The 15,476-nt window shown below is 39.7% G+C and overlaps 2 protein-coding genes across 5 annotated transcripts in view; one reads left to right on the forward strand and one right to left on the reverse strand.

Annotated features, from left to right (window-relative positions):
* Positions 1-4: 4 nt before the first annotated feature.
* si:ch211-198n5.11 (methylcrotonoyl-coenzyme A carboxylase 2) lies at positions 5-9,724 on the reverse strand. Of its 3 annotated transcripts, none has more exons than XM_061239640.1 (13): positions 9,634-9,724; positions 8,954-9,268; positions 8,099-8,295; positions 7,252-7,430; positions 7,077-7,157; positions 6,206-6,384; positions 4,389-4,581; positions 4,196-4,287; positions 2,859-3,015; positions 2,338-2,460; positions 2,082-2,206; positions 1,881-1,962; positions 5-1,551 (listed from the first exon to the last, which is right to left on the reverse strand). In XM_061239640.1, exons 1-13 carry the CDS (start codon positions 9,648-9,650, stop codon positions 1,465-1,467), a joined length of 1,827 nt encoding a protein of 608 aa, XP_061095624.1. In that variant the 5' UTR covers positions 9,651-9,724; the 3' UTR covers positions 5-1,464. The 3 variants fall into 3 exon arrangements, with proteins under 3 accessions (XP_061095624.1, XP_061095626.1, XP_061095625.1); XM_061239642.1 differs by having other exon boundaries at positions 8,954-9,001; positions 9,634-9,717; XM_061239641.1 differs by having other exon boundaries at positions 8,954-9,120; positions 9,634-9,704.
* Positions 9,725-12,843: 3,119 nt separating this feature from the next.
* The window catches only part of fnbp1l (formin binding protein 1-like), a 47,871-nt gene continuing 45,238 nt past the window's right edge, over positions 12,844-15,476 (forward strand). For both annotated transcript variants that reach the window (XM_061240795.1, XM_061240794.1), the window contains exon 1: positions 12,844-13,032. In XM_061240795.1, the coding sequence (XP_061096779.1) occupies positions 13,009-13,032 (24 nt within the window). In that variant the 5' untranslated portion in view covers positions 12,844-13,008. The remainder of the gene's footprint in view (positions 13,033-15,476) is intronic.

The following is a 15,476-nucleotide window of genomic DNA, read 5'->3' on the forward strand; positions in this document are numbered from 1 at the left end:
ATCATACTATAGACCGTTTCTTTATTTTGCTTTAAAGATACAAAACAGATTGATTGTATTGTCCTAGTAACTTGTGTAGCAATGTCAAACTAAAATACATTTATATTGATCATTTCTACTCGTATATAACCCTTTGTGTTGTCAAAATGAAATAAAGTATTTAGTATTCAGGCTTCAGAATTAATAAAAAGAAAAAGTATTCACCTCCTTTGCACCAACAACCAACCTGGGCCAGGTATATTCCATTTTCTTGAGACATGATTCTAAACATGTTACTGAGGTCTTCCTACAGTCAGGGACAGAAGTATTGGTACAGTACCTTGATAAAGATGCTGACAAAAGACTACAGAAAACATTACTGAAATATATTGTCATTTTTCCATGTGGAAAATAGTGTACTCAATGAAATTACATAATTTAATTAATTGAAATTAATGCATTGAATCAACCAAAGAAACAGCAAATAATTTTCAAATGAATAACTTCCAAAAATATCTGAACCCCTGTTTAATACATGGTGAACCCCTGTCAAGGATAACAAGCACAGAGCATTTTCCAACAACACTTGACAAGTCTCTGGAGCAAACATTGATTTTGCTTTCACAGAACCATTGCTGTGATTCCATATTTTGGGTCATTCGGGTCATGCAGGTACGGCGAAGTCTCAGCCTCCTGGCAGAAGCAGTCAGGTTCTTGACTAAAATGTCCAGGTACATGGTGGAATTTATTATACAACTGATTATATCAACAGCCTCGGGACCACAGTCAACAAAACATTCCCAAAGCATCAATAATCTACCACGATATTTGAAGGTAGTTATGAGGTATTTTTGTAGTATGCATCCCTATTTTAATGCCAAACATGCTAGTGGTGTACATGGCCAAAAAGGTTACTTTTGGTCTCATTTGTCTCTAGCATAGTTCCATAGACTGCTGGCAAAGTCCAGATGCTTGAATTATTCAAAGAGCCTATTAGTAGGGAAGTGGCATTTCATATTAGTGCAAAATAATTCACTGATATTGTCTGGCCTCCCAACTGAAACAGGAGATCAGACATGAAGACCAAGGAACTGTCCATGGAACAGTTCTCTGAAGTTTAAAAAAGCAAAAAAAAAAAAGGCTTTGAGCCTTCCTATTAGCACCATTAAGTCTACTCTAACAAAGTGTAAAAAAACATGGTCAAGCCCAAACATTCAGGGCATCCGACCAGACTGAACAACCATATGAGAAGGGCAACTGTCTCCAACAGCTGCAGAGCTCAACGGCTAAATAGGAAACTGGTCAGAAATCTTGCTCAGACCTGAGAATTTATTTTTTAATCACAAATGCGTTGAATTTACTGGATAAAGGAGGGTGAATATTTAGTGCTGGTACAAATGTCAAACATGGTTCAAATGAAATGAGTAGCAGCTGTTTTGTTGACATATGTAAACAGTCTTCTCAAAAAGGCCATCCATTGTAGTACTAGATTCGAAGTAATGGGGACCTTCGTTTTTCTGTGGAAAGCTGGTATTCTTGTTGTCTGATGATCTTCAAGCACTTGCCCAACACCTGAAAGAGAGACGAAAAGGTCAAGGCAAATGGACACAGAATGGTCTTGTCTATCTGACCACATGTTAAACATAAACAAAAAACAAATTTTAATAGCAACTATTCACTCAAAACTCTCCACTAATAATGTCTCAGCAGAAGTCAGAGACCACTAACCTACACATAAAATGTACCAATAATTATTTTTATTTTCACAAATATAAATACCTTTCACGTTATACCTCAATAGCCATTTATGATAATTAAATGCCACTCCATGTTCTGCTTGTCCTTTTTTACCCTAAGTAAAGCTACAATAAAGCTGGGAACAAATCAAACCACTGTACTACCTTCCTTGTGTCTTGAGGCAGAATCACCCCATCATCCCACAGTCTTGCAGTGGCAAAAAATGCAGAGCTCTCTTTTTCCAACCTGAAAGCAAAAATGTCAGCAATGTACTGATTCTGTCAGGTTCAAGAGCTCCAAAAACCTCAGAAGTGCCCTGTTATTGATCAGGTTCGCCTCTACCAAAATCTGCAACCTACACTCACTTCTTGTGGATGCGTGTGTCGACCTCATCCTCCTGTGCCAGGGCTCCTGAATCCCTCGGAGCCAGCAAAGACACTCTGGCATTCGGCCATAAGAACAAAAAGTTGGGGTCAAACGACCTCCCGCACTTAAAAAACAAAACAAAAAACAATTAAAGAGCATGAAAATAAAGACACATCATTCCTTTAGTGGCCAAACCAATATAACCAAATAGGATATGTATTTGCACTGCATAGCAGTTTCCATCATCCTGCATACCATAGCGTAACTCTCAGGACCATGGCAACCTCCAATGACCACAGTAATCTTTGGTGTGGAGGCACATGCCACAGCAGACATCATGGATCCCTGGGCCTTTAGTCTGTTGGTATTGGATTCAGCCTGTAGGAAATGGAAGTACACAACTTAATCATTTCCAGAACTGTCAGAAGTGAGTCTGTCAGACTCAACCAAACTCTTATCTACCACTTGACTCATTCTGACAACAGAGCATGTCCGACAATGTTGAGGACCCAGGGAATGAAATAGCGCAGTGACCTATGACACAGTTTGCAAAGCTAATACCCATAGTTCAAAGTCTTAGTTGTCGTGCATGGATGGAAACTGTGTGTGATGAGGACACCAAACACATAAGGGTTTGAACATACTACTAACGTGCTGAACACATTGATTAAATAATGAATAAAACACAGTCAGTATATAGCAGAAACACCACTGTTCACTCTAGTGTTCTGCAGTAATATAGTGAGTGCTCAGGAGTTGCATTAATGGTGCTGTACCTTAAACAGAGACGTTGTAGGTGCTGGACCAGGGGCAGTGTTCTGCAGGAATATTAAGGGGATATCTCGCTGGTCACACAGCTGCACAAAGTGACAGCCCTTTAGAGCTGCCTCATACAGCAGCTCTCCATTGCTTGCAACAATGCCGACCTGATGGCTGTTAAATCAAGAGAAGGCATTTCATGTTAAGCCCGCTACATTTTATCGCACCGTATGCACACAAAACAACTTAAAATCTAATCTGCTTAAGTTTATGCCGGGCTGTTACATGCACTGCGCTGCTGTGTAACACCGGACTGAGTACAGAATGAAGGAACACTGACACGAGACGAAGGGATGGTTCCCATAATCTGTGCCATCTCAAAATCCCCAGCGATTCTTCTCAACTCACCACCTGACATGAAGCACAATAAAATGTCCCCATCCAAACATTCCACTACCATGGCAACCAGTTGGTCTCACACACACTCTTTGTTTGTGAAGGGGGGGGGGGGGGGGGGGGACTTGATGACTGTTCTCTTTTTCTTGTTTTTCTTTTAATCCTTTATTGTTAGGTACATACTTTATACTTTTCACAGTATTAACCGGAGAGAGTGCAGTACATCCAAACATACTTTGCTTGCGAACATATTTCTTGAAAAGCCATAAAGCAACTGAAAACTTAAAAAATGTTAATTATAAAACCACAGCTTTCATCCAGCAGAAAGCTTGCTCATTAATGTAAGCTGGGTCTTGCTTCATGACCATGTAATGCAAGGTATGATTGGTCAGGTGGCAGTACCGTCATAATCTGATTAGCCAAATTAGTTGGGTTAACCATGTAATCTCCTGGACCTTGTTTTCGTGGGGGGGTGCATTTAAAAAAGAGAAGCAATCAACAAGCTTCTGTGCGGTCAGAATAAGGGAATAATGAGGTGGCAAATCATGCATTAGCATGAGTGAGGCAAGATGGGCTTGCAAGGAACGTGGCTGCTTAACAAAAAATATGTGGCTTAGGGGGAAATGTCCACATAAGAACAAAATCCTATTCACCTTTTCCATGTACCACAGGGGAAAAATGATCTGCACTTCACGGAAAGAAAATTACATCACACTCCCTGGTACAGTTTGTGAACAAAAATGGCCTTGGCATTTTCAGTCACCAGATCTGAGGCCAATATTCCGGAATTATGTCCAAGACAGTGTTTCTCACGCCAATCAAGACCATCAAGTGCTCTATGTGCACGAAAGGTACTATATTCATCCTACAGAACCCCTGTATGTTAAATGGGATTATTCATTTATTAACAGGCTAAGCTTTATAGTGATACGGAATTAAGGCAAAAGAAGCCACTTACCCCTCAATTTTGGCAAAGCCAGTCACAAGCGTCGTACCGTAGCGTGCTTTGAATTCCTGAAACTTACTGCCATCTGTTAGACGACTCAAAATCTAAACATGATGGATAGAATAGATTGTTACTAATGCCGAAACGTTGTCATGTTGTTGTGTAGCGGTATCATACGTGGCTCCATTTTCAGCCCTGTGCTCACCAGTCTAACGTTCAGGCTATGGTTGTAGTCACGAGGGGCAAGGCCATTTAACTCCTCCGCAGGGTGCAGGGGGTCCTCCGCAATCAGGTCCTCTTCCTCGGGCAGCTCAAAATTGAGGGTTGAGATGATGTTTCGGGTGTACTGGTACGCATCCTCTTCCAAAGGAGCAAAGTGGTCCACACAGCCACTCACTCTGCAACAACACATCAGTGAAGGACAGAGACCAGATGATCAGTGATGGCAGCAGTCCACAAGATCACAGTGTGTGTGCTGGTCTAGCAAGTGAGTCTCATGGGCCCCAGACCTGCAAAAAAAAAAAAAAAAAAAAAAAAAAAAAAAAAGGTTCTTGGAACCCAATTTTAATTCGTTTACAGTACAAGATGAGCCAGAGGACATTAGACCAAAGCTTCCTTCCTGAATTTTGCACAGTATAGCTTTACATTTCTTACATTGGGGGTGTGAACAGGCAGTACGAAAGACCATCAGGATATTTCCTGACCCTTTGTTACTTTAGAAGTATGTCTGGGATCGTTGTCTTGCTGTAAGATTGTTCCTTGAACTTGAGCAGATAAAATGCTTCTGTACACTCTATAATTCATTCTGCGACTGCTAGAAGCAGTCACATCATCAACAAAGACAAGCCAAAGGCAGCCAAACTATAACAACCCCATCACCATGTTTCACAGTGCAAGTTCCTTTTGGCTTCCACAATTTGCTCTTACTGTCACTCGGATATGAGAGAATCGTGGTCTCATCTTTCCAAAAAACCTAGATCATAGATTCCAAAGGTAAGCCTGAAATAAAAACTTGATGCTGCAAGCTCTCAAACCTGCACGAAGCAAGCAATTGAACAAACCTGACTCATGAGAGACACATGTGAAGCCATTTGTCCCAAACATTATGGTGCCCTGAAATAGGGGGACGTGTAATAATTGCTGTAATACACTGAGGACAGCAACTAAATGCATGAAAGCATACAGACGTGGTCAAGAGGTCCAGCTGTTTTTCAGACCAAATGTCAGAATAGGGAACAAATGTGATTAAGTGACTTTGACCGTGGAATGATTGTTGGTGCCAGACAGGGTGGTTTCAGTAGCACAGACACTACAGTTTGTAGAGAATTGTGCTAAAAGCAAAAAACATCCAGTTTTTTCCAGAGTAGCAGTTCTGCAGGCAAACATGCATTGTTAATGAGAGAGGTCAGAGGAGAAGGGCCAGACTGGTTGAAGCTGACAGGAAGGTGACAGTAAAGCAAATAACTGTGCATTACAACAGTGGTGTGCAGAAGAGCATCTCCGAACACACAATGTGTCAAACCTGTGGATAGGCTACAGCAGCAGAAGACCAATAAGTCTAAAAAATAAGTCCTAATAATACCTAATAAAGTGCTCACTGAGTGTACATTGCATTACATTTTATTTAGCAGATGGTTTTATCCAAAGCGACGTACAAAAACGTACCTATCAAGGTCAGAACAAACTACAGAACAGGTTGGATAAGCTACAATGAACAAAGAATCAGTTGTACAGCCATGACCATTATGTCCAGTACACAAGGCAAACAGGCCAAGTCTGTAAGGAGTTAGGAAAGTACCAAGATAGATTCAAATACAATTTAAATGCAAATACAACTGCAACAGCCCAAGATTAGACTGAAAAGTAGAACAACAGGTTAAAACACTCAGAAAGGAGAAACAATAGACCAGGGTACTCGCGAACAAACATACTCTTTAATAAAAGCAAAATATTGTTTGCGTGTGTGTGTGTGTGTGCATGTACATGTTGGACTTGGGAGGGAAGGACCCTTTTCTCACTCACTCTGCATGTAGCTTGGCACCACCCAGGTCTTCTGGAGACACCTCCTCCCCAGTGGCTGCTTTCACCAGGGGAGGCCCGCCCAGGAATATGTTCCCTATTCTATGCACCATAACCGCCTCCTCAGCCATGGTGGGGATGTAGGCGCCTCCGGCAGTGCATGACCCACACACTACTGCCACCTGCAGGACACAAAGGAATCTGTCACCAAAGACTAAAGGAAAAGGTATTCAGACCTTTATTTATACTAGAATCCAGATTGAGAGCAAGGTCTCTTTTACAACTGAGCCCTGTACAAAGAAAAATATATAACTAAGCCGAGGCCTATTACAAATACATCCATATGAGTATTCAGATACTGTATACATACAGAATAAAAATACACCCACAACACACCTCTCTATCATCCAACTAATACGAACGCAGTCAAACAGGGAAGATGACGAATAACCTTACTGGATAATGCTTTTCAAGCACACTGAGGGTTTAATCTTTTATTTACTTTATGATAACATTTTATTTTACAGGTTATTTAGAATGGTGTATTCTGTCCCATTGAACATTGCCAGTTATTGTCTATCCAAGACAATAATAAAACAGTGATATATCACAGGTCAGGACCCATCTTCAACTCTTACAGGCCTTGAGCAAATAAATTAAGATGGTGGGAAACTGAGTTTCACTTTTCTACAATGAGGTGGAAGTCCTTGGTACTGACACATACACAGCCTCTCAAGAGGTTATAAAGGGTGGCCGTAAATAATTCCTATATAGCATGGAGTTGACTGTCAGCAGGCGTGCTTTCCGCAGACATAATGGGATTGCCTAATACAAGGCTAGGGTGGATTTCTTTCCCATTTCAAACCAACAATACCTGTGGGATCTTCATCGCAGACATTATGGCTTCATTGTAGAAAGTGCGGCCTCCTTGATTCTTATCAGGGAAGATTTCTGACTGTTGAAGGAGTAAGCAGACCCACATTTAATAATCTAATTTGAAGTTGGAGGCCTTTTCAATGCATTCATATTTTCTCTTCCATTGTGCTTACCTGAAGAGGCAGGAATGCTCCCCCACTGTCCACCAAATACACACAAGGCAGGCGGTTCTGAATAGCCACTTCCTGGGCTCTGAGCTGCTTCTTAACAGTAATGGGATATGCTGTGCCACCCTTCACAGTGGCATCATTGGCAATGAACACACACCACAGACCGTTGATTTTGCCTATGCCTACCAGAGATAGAATGAAAACGAGACTGAACAACAAGAAATCAATATCTCTGAGGCATCCGATACCTGTACCCACCACGTGTCATGAAATGTAAGTATGTCAATGAGATCAGACAGACAGACAGGAAAACCGTATTTTGAGTGAGATTCAAACCCATATCAGAATCTAAAGGTCTGATACTGCTCCTGTAACAGTGCTGTCACTTAACGCAATGTTCATCACTATGACAGCCACAGTATGGTTCTACAGAATTAAAAACAATCCAATGAATACTACATTACATTTCCATTGTATTTATCTTTATCTATTTTTAAAACTGTAATACCCATTATCTAACCACCCAATGGATACACATGCTGAAAGTGAAAGCTGTTTTAAGACCTAAGTAATCACAATAATACTACACATTAAGAGCAGCAGTAGCAATAATACTCTATTTATTTTCTTTAATTCTAACACTGTACTTTTTACAGAGAACTGCCACAAAGACAGCAGCACCAGTGTAAACTCCTGATTAAATATTATAGGACTTTCTTCAATTTAATACGAGTTCCAGAAATGGTTAACAAGATAAGGCACATCCCCCATTTCTAAGTCCAAAGGCTACAACGGACGATAAGCGGAGGTTACAGCTACAGTCATGGACAGACAGACCGTATCAAAGCACCTGAGAGGCAGCCAGCGGAGGGGATGTCCCCGTAGGGCAGGCCCAGTCCAGCGAGGGCAGACAGCTCCAGGTAGTCCTCGTCATCCAGCAGCAGCCGTAGCCTCTCCCGCACCAGCAGCTTCCTGTTCCTCTGAGTGTGCCGCGCAATCGCACTGTCGCCCCCACCCTTCCGCACCAGCTCCGTGCTCTCCGCGTACCTGGAATAAAGCACGCCTGCATTACATTATAATTACAGCGCAAACTCACCATGCTGCCACCAGCAATGCATCCTACAATACAGGACAAGCTGCTATCCAGCCAGCCGGATTGCATTCTGCTATATGTAGGCAGCCACACTGCCTCTGCATTATGCGCTACAGTAGTGTGCAAGCAACCGTCCATGCCAAAACCTTATTTCAATCAAGCAATTATGATGACATAAGGCATTTACAATTGCCTACCTGCAAAACAAACAAAGCAATATCATTACTTTTTAACCTCACAAGTGGGCAAAGCTAGGACATAAATCACAGTGAAGAGAATGAAAATGAAATTTGAGTAATTTGAGTTTGAGATTTAAATGAAAATGTCAAAATCATTTTAATACCCTAGTGCTTAGAAAATTTCGAAATAACAAAAATGTATACATACACATGTACATGTAAATTGTTAATATTTCGACAACTGTAAAGTCTGATGCAGATCAGGGTTGGGTTGTGATATACTGTTCCCCACGTGACCGCCGGAGACTGTCAAGTTGCATTCAATCACCACGAATTCGGCAGCTACAGGACAACTCTTGGTTCGAATCTCATCCATGCCACAAGCATTATATTACATTATAATCACTTGGCAGAAGACCTTATCCAAACTCACCTCTGATGACAATCTATGCTGTTCCGCAGATTTGACTCGTATACATGTCTGTGGAATGGCAGAAGTCTTTCATCTAAAACTGGAAAGGCACTTGGCAACCGCCTTCTCCGTAAACCGGTGCTCATGAAACGTGTGGGTGCCAGTCGCAGAATCTGTCCGCGCGTTATCTGTGGCAAAGGTCGCCATTGGTTGACTGATGACTTCCATGTATGGGAAAATCTGTTTTTATTTGTGCATAGGTGTAGGTCAGTGACACATTGTTGTGGTTGAGAAGAAATATGCACAGAAAGTAATCTTGATGTAGTTACCAAACTCCTGCAAACAACATAATAGAAATTACTGATTCATACCAGTGTTGAGTACAATATGACAAATGCTAGCTAGGAAGACAAACTATTCAGTGGGAAGAACAATTGACAGAAATTGTAACGGTACAACTGACTCACGCTGAATAGCTAATACAGTGCAGCACGCAAGTACTGTACTTTTTTCTGTTTAAAATCAACATTTGTCGATATGTTGACAATGTGGCGAGTCTGCAACCTGCTATTCAACTTGCTTAACAGAATCAAGGTCGTCTACTTTAAATAGCGAATAATGTCCGCGATGCTAGCAGACATCATAATGTAAGTGTTACAATAAGCATACATTTGAATGACCGTACATTACCACATTCTTACCTTACACAGCTGTACATTTCTTATTGAGCAGCTAGCTATTGTTGAGCTCCGTGAAGTTGGCTATGTTGCTGGCCACAATTGGACACTTCCGGTTCACATTTATCAAAATAAAAGTTATTTATGAACTGTAATTTTGTCAATTTTAATTGTTAAATTAATACAGTTGGATATGATTGTGATGTATTTGCAGAGAATATAAAATTGTGCACAAATTTCAATAAGAACTGTCAATTGTCAATTTGAAACAATTTATAGTTTTTGAGTTATCAGCTATGCAAATGAGCTGCTTGTGAATTGACAGTCAATAGCAACGTATGGCCACCCCCCACTCGAAACACAGCAACAATTGCTTGGAACATGGTTTCACAGAAAGGACTGTAGAGTATTAAAGATATGGGTCCAGCTAACAAATGTATACCCCCTTTCATTTGGTAACAATTTATAGTTTTGAGTTATCAGCTATGCGAATGAGCTGGGTGGTAACTGACAGTCAATAGCAGTGCTTGGCCGCCCCACACTGGAAACACAGCAACAATTGCTGGGAACATGAATTTAGATAATAAATGTATAATTTTATAGATATTATACATAGATTTAATGTATGCCCCTTCATATTTGGCAACATTATTTTCAAACAGTAAGCAGGTATGCAAACGAGCTGTTATTGAACCGACAGTGTCAAGCAATTTATGCTTGGCCTACATTATAGTAACTAGTCAAATAGCAAGCGAGTTGCTTGCTGACTTTTATAAGTTGTATCAGCAATTAATTTAAACAATGGTAATTATGTGAGAAAGCGCAGAAAACGCGGTAACTATGTTCTCATTATTTAACGTTCCTCAGCAGTTACTCAGACCGGAACTTATGTAGAGAAAGTCTAATTGTAACTTCACGGAGCTCTATTGTTGTCATTCGGCAACCGTTTTTTTTCGATCCCGTCCAAAAAAAGTTCGTGCTTCCTGCTTACGGCTCGCTGTGATTGGAGGAGTCCTCAAAGTGCCCCGGATGTACGATGGCGGAATCATTTTCAACCTTCCAGCCATGGGGCTTTTATTATTGAACACTTTCGTGGACGAGCTAGGCATACATTACATAAATATTGCATTAAACATTGTGCTTACATTGACTTACATTGCACTAAAAAATAATCAACATGGATCAAAATAAAACACAACTTTTAAAATTTCCAAGGATTTAACAAAGAGATTTAACTAATTCTTCAAAGATTCTAGATTGGGTTTTATAATATCTGGTTTATAATACTGTTGAGATGCTTAGTAATCTAATGCATAATTTGTTATTTGTTGAATATATTGAAGATAAGTAAATCCGCTATTATTCCAATTTCCTAATAATTGTGCGCACTGAATAAACACGTAGAGTGGCTCTGGCGTATTTCTCCATTAAAAGCTTTCAGCGCTTGCCTAATAATAATGGACGCACTGCAATTAAAATAAAATCATTAAGAATTCGCATGTTAAGAATGTCACTTAAAAATGTAAACTTAACCTCTTTTACTTAATGAACAATTGGGAATGATCTTTTTCTTATTTTGTGGTTTTGACTGTGGGGCAGGAGATGAGTGAAGGAGATTTCGGAGGAAACATTTGTTTGACCATTGGGAGGCACCAAATGTGCTTCACTGCTTGGCACCTGGTGCTTCATGGTCTTCTGCGGTAATTTACCAGCCGAGTTTAATAAATTACTGTACATTGAATACTTACCGCTAGATGGGGCCATTGACCAATTTAAAATAAAATCAAGTATACCATTATTTTTTTGTCATGATCAGGCATACTCTGATTTTTAATGTCGACAAAAATATTTTTCCGTTTTCTTTTGGATTTTGTTATTATTATTATTATTATTATTATTATTATTATTATTATTATTATTATTCATTTTGAGGTCAAAAGAGTCACACCAACCATGTCCCATCTTGACAGTTGTGAAAGCAGGTTTGAAAGTGGGTTTGAATAACATCCAAAAATACATGAAATATAGCAGGTTTTCCTGGAACCATTCCCATAGTTTGATCATCTGAATTCAGCTTGATGATATACACAGTGATGAAGTGTAATGTAGTTGAATCGATTTACATACTCTACAATGGTATGTCACAGATCACAAGAAATAATCACACAAATAGCACCTACACCTGGTGTGTGTATAAATACCTAATAAAGTACTCAGTGAGTGTACATTTATTTAAATAAATTAACATGTCGTGCTCTATACTCAAATGTAACTTTGATCTAAAAGACTAATCTTAGCTTGAGCATTGGCAGGTCAGAAACTCACTGTGAGCTGTCATGCCTGTAAAAGATCTCACCTTTCCTTCTCCACATTAATCAGATTAATCAGATGAAAAACCCCTACAGGAATGCAATATGTTTCCCTCAAAGTTCCTTACAGCATCACGCTTTGGAACTAAGCTAAAACTGTACATGGGCAAAGCGTTGTGACAGTGTTCCTATATAAAGAACTATACTAATAAAATGTAATTGAACTGAATCAAAGATGTCCTCAACATACCTACTACATTACATGTTATGTTTCAATTTGAGGCATTTAGCTGATGCTCTTACCCAGAGCAACTTGCATGTAGTGCACTAAGAAAAGGCCTAGATTCATAAATCACCAATACCCCAAGTAGCAATTAATGAGAGTGCAATGGTGGGGTCATAACACTCCAGCTATAGGTAATCCTTTGTGGCCAGAACGAACACGTTTTTTTCGTGTCCGACACAAGCCAATTGCTCTGTATACTTTAAAAAACAGATTATTGAGTTCCCTTAGTTATTTTTGTAGTTAGACAATTAACTTGAGAACATATCACAAAATGTGCTCAACACAACACCCCAACTGTTACTTAACAAAACAAGTAATCTGCAATGTAAGTCGAAAATTTAGTGGACATCCAGTTTTTCAAAAATAAGCTATAATATAAACTAGCCTACTAAAATTCAATGCTATTTCTTTGTGTTTTTATTTAAGTATCAAATTTGATCATGACAATCGAGTAGCTAAATTAAATATGTTGTGTTTATAGGGGTTCGTGAAACAAAAGCTAATGTAGTTATATTTATTCTTGTTAAAGAGTCATTATTTTTATGATTGATAACGAAAATGTCTTATTGTGACTGATTACAATCCCCAATTTCCTTCGCAGAACCTGAACCTCCCGTTTCTCTGTGTCCTCCAAATTCCCAACTTCCACTGCGAGCGTCGAATGAGACAGACATCCCCATTGAACTGGAGTTCAACAGCGCCAAGGAAGGGACACAACGGCAGACGGCGGTGGGAAACGAAGCAGTTTAGAGCGGAGGATACACTGACATTCGTGGAGTTTTGTCACAACGGCGGCAATTAGCAATGAGTTGGGGAACGGAGCTTTGGGTAAGCACAAGACGCCTGTTTTCTTCCAGGTGTCTGTCTTGTCTTTGAGGTGTTAAAAGCACGACAATAATTTCACTGAAGGTGTTTCGCCGCTGCATTAGCTGGCGAGTGGAATGGTGACAATACAAGCACCTTTACCTTAGAAACGATAAACAATAGGCGACTTGAGGAAAATTGTATTTTTGCAAGCGTTGCAGCTCCGGACTCTTTAGTTTCTTTCAATTTTCCATTTGATAGCACTGTAATAGATGTTAGTTCTATGTGGTTTCCAAGTTAATTTTCTTCTAAAAATCATGCGCCGTCCAAAGGGCCATTCACACCCAGTTTCGTGTTGAAGGGGTGGCGACAGTAGCCTAGCTTTGTATTTAGATTTAGTTTGCAAGCTAATTTGTTAACGAAAATATTTTAATAAAGATTCAGCTACACGTGTATAGACGTTATGGTACGTTCTACAAGGCATTGGTGGTCGTGGTTGGAATGGTTTCAGAGAAGAAGCTATGTAGCTATTTCGTTATTGTTGTTGCCACTTTGCTAGCCTTGTCGTTTAGGTGAGTCTGTTGCGCAAGTGCAAGTGTAAAATGAAACAATACGATTACGATTTGAGAAAAGTAAGCGCTCCCTTTAAATTTCCAAGATATTGAGTATTTAAAATACGATTGTCAAGACATGATGCGACTCTTCTGAAGGATGTGTTAGCCTACCTTCCATTGTCAGACCCTACCAGTATCGAGGACTTGGTTTGGCATATGGTGTTCAGAGCATCAAACATAGGCTAGTCTACAAATACGAATTCTACTGGCTATCTCTGTCTTTTGTGTAGATTAAATATGTAATATGAATAATGCTATAATTTCACGTACGATTTGATTCGTAGGCATTTGATTGTAAACGGCTATTCTCTTGTCTATAAAACTGTGCGATTTCGTCAAAATATGAGACAATGAACAGTTGGCATGTATTCCCATTAAAGGGGTGTTGCCCATAATTCTGGTAGCTCGTTTTCAGCTTCAAGACGTTCCTGCATTACACCTGCATTGAAATTACACAGTTTCGATTGGGAATCGGATTTCAAATGTATTAACACGTGTGGCGGTTCTGTAAGCTGTCCTATGATTTCTTCTAAGAGATGGTATAGGCTATGCTTTCAAATCTTGATACTATGGTAACGAGACGACGATCCGCACGTTACATTTGGATTTGTAGCAGCAGATCAGTTCCATTGCTGTCCTTCCATACCTGTTTGCAACGAATGGTTTGACTTTACAATCGTTTATATCATAATAGTTGCACTTCATGTTCGAGTTTTTACAGTGCATCAAAAGCAATTTTCTTGTTTTCTTATAGCGTAATTGTTAAAAATGTAAAGTAGCAACTCCTTGGTCCCCACACCATCATTATTGTAGTACATTCCAGGAAAATCTATCTCGCTTTTTTACTAAAATGGGCCTGTTTAGGTTCTCATTTCCAAATCAGTGGCCAATTAACATTCTGTTCAGTTTTCTTTGCTCCTGAAGAACGCTTTCTGGAAAATCGCAAGTACTGCCTGTGGGATTTGAATTGCAATATCGATCCAGTATTTTTTTCCCCCAGGAAAATGGCAAAATGTACTTATTCAAGCCTAGTACTTTGGACAGTGTTCACAACTGAGCTCTCAGTCATATTGTATGAAATAAGACAAAACATTGGAATCTATTAGGCCTGTATATACTGGAATAATAGACATTGCACCATGGGGAAAAAGTCATCAAAGATCAAATTATCTGAAAGTCAAATTATATAGGCCAAATGATCGAATATTTACTCATTTGTGTGAGAAAGGAACAGGAGATCCTGATGAGTTCTTGAAACAAATCTGCCGATTCTTGAATACTATTTAAAGCCGTGTCTCCCCGTGACCATTGGGAGGAGGACAGTGTCTGTGTGAATCCATGTAGGAGGAAGAATAGGTAGGGAAGGACAAAATGTGCCTATATTACAGCCTGGATACCTGGAAGACACATGTCATTCACTAGCATCTTACTGTCCTTTTAACCTAAAAACAGAACGCCAAGCCTGCATTTCAAGATTATTTATAACATAAACTTTTTCAGTTTGCAAATTTAAACATTTGGATTTCTAGTCAGGCTATTATTTGCCAGTCATCATAGCAGCAGGAGCAGGCCTCTCTCTGTCCTGATTCAGGAGTGCATGTTTTCAGAGTAGCTGCATATGGTCAGTGGCTGAGTAGCCTGCATGCTCAGTGATCAGGGCTGTGAATGGTGGGATTAGTCTGATTGACCATCTCTGTCCAGATCTGTTGGATTATCTGGCCAGTTCTCAGCACGCGTACCTTATGCCCCTTTTTTACTAATATGGTTTTTCATATAGTATGTTATTTCTTCCTCCGAAGTATCATCTTAAATCTTAGTAGAAATTCTCACTCATTTTTCTGTACAGTTGGTAAT

The sequence above is a fragment of the Conger conger genome, chromosome 4 (genome assembly GCF_963514075.1).
Source record: "Conger conger chromosome 4, fConCon1.1, whole genome shotgun sequence".
NCBI lineage: Eukaryota > Metazoa > Chordata > Actinopteri > Anguilliformes > Congridae > Conger > Conger conger.